Source organism: Phoenix dactylifera, chromosome 1 (assembly GCF_009389715.1).
Source record: "Phoenix dactylifera cultivar Barhee BC4 chromosome 1, palm_55x_up_171113_PBpolish2nd_filt_p, whole genome shotgun sequence".
Classification (NCBI taxonomy): Eukaryota; Viridiplantae; Streptophyta; class Magnoliopsida; order Arecales; family Arecaceae; genus Phoenix; species Phoenix dactylifera.
The window spans coordinates 35,822,757-35,832,047 of NC_052392.1; the positions used below are offsets into that span (position 1 = coordinate 35,822,757).

At 37.4% G+C, this 9,291-nt stretch overlaps 1 protein-coding gene across 3 annotated transcripts; it reads left to right on the forward strand.

The window, feature by feature from the left end:
* Nucleotides 1-343: 343 nt before the first annotated feature.
* LOC103721362 lies at nt 344-8,754 on the forward strand. 3 transcript variants are annotated; one of them, XM_026810134.2, is made up of 10 exons: nt 344-760; nt 1,845-2,026; nt 2,111-2,292; nt 2,384-2,668; nt 2,777-2,835; nt 2,935-2,971; nt 3,075-3,146; nt 6,885-7,209; nt 7,486-7,837; nt 8,399-8,754. In XM_026810134.2, exons 1-10 carry the CDS (start codon nt 649-651, stop codon nt 8,407-8,409), a joined length of 1,617 nt encoding a protein of 538 aa, XP_026665935.2. In that variant the 5' UTR covers nt 344-648; the 3' UTR covers nt 8,410-8,754. The 3 variants fall into 3 exon arrangements, with proteins under 3 accessions (XP_026665935.2, XP_008809757.2, XP_026665937.2); XM_008811535.4 differs by lacking the exon at nt 8,399-8,754 and having other exon boundaries at nt 345-760; nt 7,486-8,160; XM_026810136.2 differs by lacking the exons at nt 344-760; nt 8,399-8,754 and adding an exon at nt 1,653-1,668 and having other exon boundaries at nt 7,486-8,160.
* The last annotated feature ends 537 nt before the right edge of the window (nt 8,755-9,291 follow it).

Sequence of the window (9,291 nt, forward strand, 5' to 3'; positions counted from 1 at the left end):
TCAAAACTCAATTTTGTCATTTTCTCACCAAAAGTTGTTTCTATTTGAAAAAAACAACTTTTATCAAATAAACATTGATCAACAAAGTAGTAATATTATTTTATTATTATTATTTAATTTGCCATAGCAGCTACTGTAACAATACAAATTTTAAATCCTACTGTCAAAGTTGCTTTTCCTCGTGTTGTCAGTTCCTTAAGACAAGTGTCAAGGGTGGTTGAGTCATTCCATGAAAGGGTAATCTTGTCATCGAAATAAAGACCCACACTAAAATTATTAATATTCTTCACAAGTTTTTAAGGCCTTTCCGGATTTAGTGGGGTGGAAGGCCATGGGATCCCCCCCTTTCGCCTTACTATTTCGACCATTTTCCTCCTTCGCAGCGGAGGTAAAATCCCGTCTCCTCCCATCCCGTCTCGGAAACCCAGACCCAATGTCCGACAAGAATCTAATCTGAGCCCATAATATAAAAAGAAAAGGGTGGCAAGGAAAAAGAACTAAAAGTCTCGTCTTTGGCCCCTCAAATCCTCTGTTGGGTCTCTCGCTGCTTGTGGGATTCCAGAGGGCTCTGCGCTTTTTCTTTGGACAGCCCGGAGGGCGGGCGGGCGAGCGAGAGCGAGAGAGAGAGAGAGAGAGAGAGAGAGAGGCATGGCATTCTCTCGATCACCTCCTATTCTCCTCCTACCAGCCCTTCTCGTCCTCTTCCTTTCCTTCTCCGTCTCCTGCGCTTCTTCCCGGCTTCACCGCACGCTGATACCAGGTACTCTTTCTCTCTTTGCCAGCTTATTTCTTGTGTTCTTTCCTGGTTTTAGGTTCGGCGTTGTTCTTGTTCGCAGAAACACACGTTGTTGTGGAAAAGATTCGATTTTGGTGCGTCTTTTGAGATTTCCCTTTTTGGGTTGTGTATGATTTTTATGGGGAAGAAATCGTATTTTTGTTACAAAAAATCGGAACTGTTTTGGTGGATTCTTGTGGATTGCAAAATGCGGTGGTGCGAAGGCCAAGAGGCATTCTGACGATCGCCCGTTCCTCTTCTTCTACCTACCGCTCGTCTGCCCTTCTTTTGCTTGTCTATCTCCCACTCTTCCTCTAATCTCCAGAACACATCATATCGAGTGGTCTTTTTCTCTTTGTTACCTCATCTTTTTGTCTTCTTTCCTGTTTTTAGGACTTAGGTATTACTTTCATGTGCAGGAAAAAGACGTGTTTTTTACGTTTTTTTTTTTTTACTTCTAAAATTTCTCCTATTTTTTTCTGGCCATTTCTTTATCTTCTTGCTGATTATTTTCTTATGAGTTTGGGCATTTTTCTTGTGGCCCGAAACCTTTTTTCCTGGGAAAAAAATACGATCTATATTTGTTATTGATTTTGTTTTTTTCTTTCTTTTTTTTTGGGTGGTGGGTTTTTTTCCCTTTTTTTCTCTGGGGATGTCCGGAAAAAAAATTCTTTTGTTTGAAATTTTTTTTTTGGGAATTTCAAAGGCCTCTTCACTATTTGGACGGCAGAGAGAGAGAGAGAGAGTTTGGAGAACCATGACATTCTTTTTTTTTTTTCAGCTTTAGACATGACATTCTTTCGATCACCGGCTTCTTTCCTACAATCCACCCTTCTCATTTTCTTTCTGCCACCCGTCTCCTTTTTTTGTGTGTTTTCTTACCTAATTGTAAGGTTCGTGGTATTGTTCTTCTTGTGCACAGAGACTCCGTTTCTCTTTTCTCTTTTTAATGTTCTCTTGTATGTGCTTGCTGAGATTTCCTTTTTGTAGGTTATGTTAGTGCAATAGATAAAATCATATTTTTATGTAAACAAAAGAGAGAGTTTTGTATGAGTTTGATTGCTTGTAGGTGAAAGAGGGGAAGATGGCTTGGTTATGTGGAGAAGGTCTCTTGCTGAGAATTCATCATCTGTTGAGCTTTCCAACAGCTCTTTCATCTTGGCTGCGGAGAGGACAGACAGGAAGGACCCTTTGAATGGATACAAACATTACACCGGTGGTTGGAATATCAGTAATAACCACTACTGGGCTGTAAGCTCTTCCACCTCTCTTCTATGGATTTTCTTGTTTTTATGTAAATAAATTACTTATCTTTTTTGGGTTTTTTCTGGGCAGTCAGTCGGTTTTACAGCAGCTCCCTTGTTTGTCCTTGCTTTGATCTGGTTCCTGGGATTTGGTTTGGTTTTATTGCTCATATGTTGCTGCTATTGCTGCTGCCGACGTCAGAGTTATTCCTATTCTCGCACGGCATATGCTCTCTCGCTTATTTTGCTCATACTATTTACCTGTGCTGCAATGTAAGTTACATCGCTCTATATTTGTTTTCAGATTGATTTTGTGGCCCAGTTGGTTCTTTCCTTTTTGATAGTGTTTATAAATGATGCCCAGTGTTGGATGCATCGTCTTGTACACCGGTCAGGGGAAGTTCCATTCCAGCACTTCAAATACTCTAGATTATGTTGTGGGTCAGGCCAACATAACGGTTGACAATCTTAGGAATTTCTCAGAGAGTTTGGCAGATGCTAAGAAGATTGGGGTGGATCAAATCTTCCTGCCTGCTGATATCCAGGGTAAAATTGATGCCATCCAAACTAAGCTCAACTCATCAGCTAATGATCTTTCTACTAAGACAAAGGACAATTCTAGGAAGATTCAGCACGTGTTGGATGAAGTGTATGATTATTGACTCCTCCATATACCCTTTATTTAAATTATGCAAAACATTATAATTGCGAACATTTTATGATGGGCAATCTGTACAATCCTTGCTGTGTACTGCAGGGTATTGGCTTTGATTATACTTGCTGCAGTGATGCTCCTTGTGGCGTTTCTTGGATTCTGTGAGCATATATGGCTTCTAAATCTCGAGAAACTTACTAGTAGTTTATTTGTTATTGCATTTGCTAACTTGCTCATTTTATTTTATACTATTTGTGCAGTATTCTCCATACTTGGATTGCAATTCCTTGTCTCCATGTAAGAAAGATGCTTTGACCACCATCAATTTCTTTCTTCTTCGTGCCTGTCCACATTTACAGGGCCTTCTTCTAATCTATTTTACAACTGATAAATTTTACAGCTTTGTGATTGTTGGATGGATTCTTGTAGCGGGTACATTTATCTTGTGTGGAGTTTTTCTTCTTCTACATAAGTAAGTTCTTCTAGAACTATATTATTATTATGTTCTGCTGCATTACTTAGTCTCACAATTTAGATTCAACTCGATCATATGTAATTATGTTTAGTAAATATGAAATTTTAGGATTTGTCAAGTTCTTCTAGCTTATTGCTAGTAAAATTGGAAGCTTAGTCAATATATAATATGTTGCTTTAATCTTGAGAATGCTTTATGGTATACAGGAAAAATGGATGTTAATATCATGTGCCCTTAATGATTTGTGGCTATGGAAGATATCCATGCTTTTATTTGTCTAATTTATTACTTTGAGAACTTTTGTGCATAAGTCTTATAACTGCCATCGCATTTGTGATTGCTAATTTTGAAATTCACTAATGTCTATATAGAATCTCTCATTCTTATTCATCAATACTGCACTTAGAATGTCAATGGTTTATACAAAGGTTAGAGAACTTGAAGCATTTATTATGTTTTTGACTACTCCCCTCCCCACAAATGGTGGAGGTTTTTAGTTATTATATTTTTATCTCGAAATGCAGATGTGAAGCTAAATTAGTTAGTTGATAGACAGGGGTTCTGTTTGTAGTTCAAATTTTAGCTTTAATTTCTTTTTTTTTTGAGAAACAGGGTTTTATCTGATCAAAATCATCCTTTTCATTTTGAAAAGGATATGAGAAACAAGAATCTATCCTTAATGGGTAGCAAACAATATTAATTTCATTAGAACTTCTTCAGCAGATGCCAATTGCTAACATAAAAGCTACCATGCTAGAATCATCAAGGCCAACATAAACTCAAAACAAAGCTAAAATAGCAAAACAAAGGATGTGTTATAGCAAGAGACTTCTATCTAGGGTGCCTCAGTTGCTTCCGAACCCTTCTGAACCCTTAGAAAAACCACCTGCACCAACTTCCAAAACACTTCCTTTTTCTGTTTTTTGATATCCATATCCTCACAACTAGAACTGTTACTGCACCCATACTTGCATTATTTAACTAATGATATATCGGCTGAGAGATCCCAACCACCCATACGTGCATTATTTTACATGTCTAGATTTTTCATTTAGCAAGGGCCTTAAGGTAACAGATGCCATGCTTTACATACCTTCCTCCTGTTATTGGTCTCCAAGAGAGCAATTACCCCACAAAGAATTATTGTTTAAGAAGTTAAAGTGACGAACTCTCCATTTCCAGATTTTGGTGCTGACAATGTTGTTAGATTGTTTGACAACATTAGTGCCCTCTTTTGTTTAAATGATGGTGAAAAGGATTTCGATCCAATTGTTCTCCCTTTTATTTTCATCATAGACTAGATGCATTTGAGAAAAGGGAGACTTAAGAAATGTTGAGCAGTGAGCCATGATCTTATGACCCTTTTTTATGAGTACACAACTTTATAGACTTGTATTCTTCTAACTTAGTAGCAGAGATCTTTCATTTAGGGTGGTGCACCAGCTTTAAGAGGTTTTTATTAAATATTTAAGAGACTCACTTCCCCATACCTACACCAGTCTTGCTTCCATCAACTAAGAACTATACAATCATTTATTATGCAAAGTTTTGACCTAAGGTTTCCAGGCTGTCCGATCTCTCTCTTTAAACAAAATTTAGTAGGTTCAGTAGCTGAAATAAGTTCTCCTTTAATCTATGCAGCACGGACATGGATATGGGATATGGACACAAGACAATGTGGATACAATCATATGATTATTTTTGAAAAAAGTAGGAAACAAAATGGTGCATTTTCGAATCTTGAAAATTGGGATATCTCGGACATATATCCCAGAAACATTTGGCAAATATCGGTATCCGAGATGTATTTGATGTAGACATGACATGCGATCTTAAGTATTTGTGCTTTGTAGCCTTCTCTTCAACACTTCTCAGAGTGTATGAGCCTATTTAAACATACTAGTAACTCTCTCAAATCTCAACACATGAGTCCATGTCTAATTTTGGAAAGTGAACCTATAAAGGTGTCTCCAACTGGGCTAATTTTTTCAAAAATGTGATTGATTTACCCATGGGATAAGGCTTGTTACCATACGGTACATGTTGTGCTAGTGAAGTCCCAACATGGTAAAATGTTACATAACCCCAGTATGATACATGTCCCTCTGTGCCAGTGCCAGTGAATGTTGAACCAGCCCACCAGCACAGACTGATATGAGCCAACTTGGATCTGTTTCTGTTGCCACAAGCCTCCACAGCTTTGCATGTGGTTGTGCACGTGTCTGAAATGGCTTAACATGGTATGTATTGTACAAGCCCGTCACTGGTATGAGCATAGCTTCTGGTACCTATATTCTTGAATTTACCACCAGCAATAAGCTGAATATATCCTACAAGTCATCCTACCAGCAGTCCTCAGTCCACCATTTCAAAGTGGAGATACTTCATTGTAGCCTTTCTTGAGTTAACGTAGGTTGGATTAGTAGCTTTTTGAGTTAAATACTTTGTCATGAGTCCCTCATGGCTTTTTCATTGGAGCATACCCGAAGCTTCTAAACTCTAGGCTGAAATCTAAAATGTGGTTATGGAACCACAGCAATTTGAAACTCAATTTCAGGCTTTTTCAGCTGATAATGGCGTAGAATTCCTTTTCACACAATTTTATCAAAAAAATTATCTGGAGAATCTAACAATTTGTTCTGTTTGAAGCTCAAGTTCTCTTTTACCCTTCTGCTTGGCTAAATAGAGTATTTACCCAATCATAATTAAGGGATATATATCGGATAGGCTGCTCTTTTGTTACTCGGTATTTCCCTTAACCCTTTAGATTTTGTTGTTTCTGTCATGACATTGATGATATTATTATGCACGAATACAAAACTTTGCTATCAAAAAAATTACAAATATAACATCATGTACTTATATTATTCAAAACTCCAAAACATTTGTTTGTATAATAATTTTATATAAAGAGGATTTTGAAATATGCACTGATATCTACACAAAATAAAACTCAGTATGAATGCATAAAAGCTACACCACATTTATATATATTACCTTTAGTAGGTATTGATGTTTAGGGTACACAATTTTTAGATGAATTTTTTGGGCCTTCTTTATATAACTGAATACGATTGGATGCATTTCACATATTTCTTTGCATTTTTTTTTTTGTCTTGATTGATTTTCCAAAAGACTTCATTATTTGTATTATAGACCATCATTAGAAAATTAATTATGGACAACATCTATTATAATTTCTTAACAACTTTATTCTTCTGTATACATTCATCAAAATATTCAAAGGTTAGATCAAACCATGGTCTATTATTCCCTTTTATATAAATGTACAACATGTACTTTTAACTTTCTTAATTGAGATATTCACTATTTTAATTATATATTTTACGTCACTATTTCCTTCCTCTGTATATAAAGAATATAGTGCTATTTAATTCTATGACACATCAACACTGTTCTTTTCTTTTGAAAGAAATAAATCTATTGCATACAAAACAAACAACTATGAAGAGGTCAAAAAGTTTATGTAAAAAAAATCATGAGTTTAACATTTAAGTGAACTTCTATTTTTTAGGTGTCACCACATGTAAGTTTTAATAAATCAGTTTTGGCAGTGGAAAATAACTATGCTAAATAAGTTTCAACTTGAGCAGCGTCATTGTTTTAGTTTTTGGTGGTTTTGACCATACTTATTGATCATTAGAGAAGCAAATGCTATGCCCTGAATTTATCATAAATAATACTGATGGTGTAACTTCTTTTTGATTTTATCAGTGTGGTTGCAGACACATGCGTTGCAATGAACGATTGGGTCGATCACCCTCATGCGCATACAGCTTTGGATGATATTCTTCCCTGTGTTGATACTGCCACTGCTAACGAATCACTGTACCGAGGCAGGGAAGTCACTTTCCAGCTGGTAAATGTTGTGAATCAAGTCATCAACAATATTTCCAATAGGAACTTCCCTCCTCGTGCCGGACCTCTATATTATAACCAATCCGGACCATTGATGCCCCCACTTTGCAACCCATACACAGCCGGCTTGAGTAACCGTACATGCGCCACTGGAGAAGTCAGCTTGAGCAATGCGTCACAGGTAAATTAGCCGATGACTATTATATTGCTGAATCATTTATAAGGAAAGAAACCCTAAATATTCAATGAGAGAAGTGAAGGTAAATCCGAAGGTCACACCATCAGAGTGTGTAGATATATATCTTCAAGGGCCTAGCCTTGGCAGGGGCCTGCGAGAATATCTCAGAAAGCCTCAAGGGCTGGAGCTGGTTCCACTAAATCTCTTTTCTAATTAAATAATGTTTAATAATTATATATAAGCCGAATGGACTTTAATTTAACTTTATTCCTAATGCAGGTATGGAGGGGTTACATTTGCCAGGCTGCTGTTGTCTCTGGGTCTGAGATATGTACCACCGCTGGCCGGGTTACTCCAGGCATCTACAAGCAAATGGCAGCGGCCGTCAATGTGAGCCAAGGAATATACCTTTATGGGCCATTTCTCACTGGTCTAGAAGACTGCACTTTTGTGCGACAAACATTTACTGAAATTAATAACAATTACTGCCCTGGCCTGGAGCAGCACAGCAAATGGATCTACGTCGGGCTTGTGATGGTGTCGACTGCTGTGATGCTGTCTTTGATCTTCTGGGTCATCTATGCCAGGGAAAGGCGTCACCGCAAGTATAACAAGCAGTTTATTCATTCAGGTCAGCCACCTCTGCCTCTACAAGAGAAAGCACCATAGGATCTTGTTGATCTTATATCAATCTAAATAGGTTCCTCATCCACTCTAGTGAGTTGTGATGATGATGTGCATAGTCGATGATATTTTATGTAATATTTTGCCGAGTGCGCTTAATATAGTTTTGAGGATTCTGCTGCTTGTGCTAGATGGGTGGCTTATGTAGTTTGTTTATCCTGACTGCATTATTTTGTTTTTCGACATGAAATGCGGTTCTTTCAGGTTTACTTTCTAGTGTTTACTTGAAAGACAAACTTCTCTGATCCTTGATTAGTGATGATTAAAATATATGGCAGCTAGCTTGTAAGTACCCATGTGATCATCGGGTAGTGATCAACTATACTAGTTGTTGATCTTAGAAAAATTAAATATTTAATGCTGAAAGGTGCTAGTTTGAGCAAGCAATGTGTTGGTTATTTCAGAATGCAGTACATCGGTTATGCCTCGAGATACTTGTTGAATACAATTCATGTAATTCTTTGTTTGTGCGTAAGAAATGATACAATTTTCTGCATATTGGAAGCAGACCCATCTTGAAGCCATTGCGACTAGCATGAAGAGTTTTTTATTTGGGGTAGGTTTAGCTCATGAAATTTTGGTGATGCTGAGATCTCTTCAGAGCTTTCCTGCTGCAAAAAAATGCTTCCTGGCCCGACTGTTTAGAATCTAAATAGGATGCGGAGGGGAAACTAAATGTTGCCAAAGCTTGATGTCTGTGTTTAGAAGGCATATTTGGCCCTTAGATGTGTATATCATTGTTGGAACGGCTACCTTACAAAGCTCATGAATCGATACAATCAATTGTGTCAGCTCTTGAATCGATACAATCAATTGTGTCAGTCGCCAAAAAATCTTGAAGATAAGAAGTCTTCTTCAGTACTGTATTTATATGCTCTGCAATATAAGAAGTAATCCAGTTGCTGTATTGGCTAGTCAGAAAACATGCATGCATATGGTTACATTTCACCATTGTAGTATTGCAGGGTAATGTGGATGGTCAGGTGGGTATCTGAGAAGCATCAATGATGTCAATACACTGGTCATCTTTTCTTATTTCTTAATGTTGAGTGAATGCACATGAATATCGGACCTCAAAATGCTCTCCCTTCAGGTTGCTATCACCTTTCTTTAGTGCTTTGAGTTCTGTCACCAGTGTCGACTGCTTGCGATTGTTGGCTGATTCCAGCTATCGACAAATTGGACAGAGCATTGCAGTTGAGGTTGAATCATCTCAATTTTTGGAACCATTGGAAACTTGCGATTACTGATTAGTGGTTAATGATGGGTGATTCGAAACATCCATGTAAACTTTTGGATCGTTGAGCCGAAAGCAGGTTGGTTATGCAAGATTCCTTCAAGTCAGTTCTAATGGCTAAATCTGAGAACAAAACCCAGTTGCACACCACTTGCTTGTTTTGA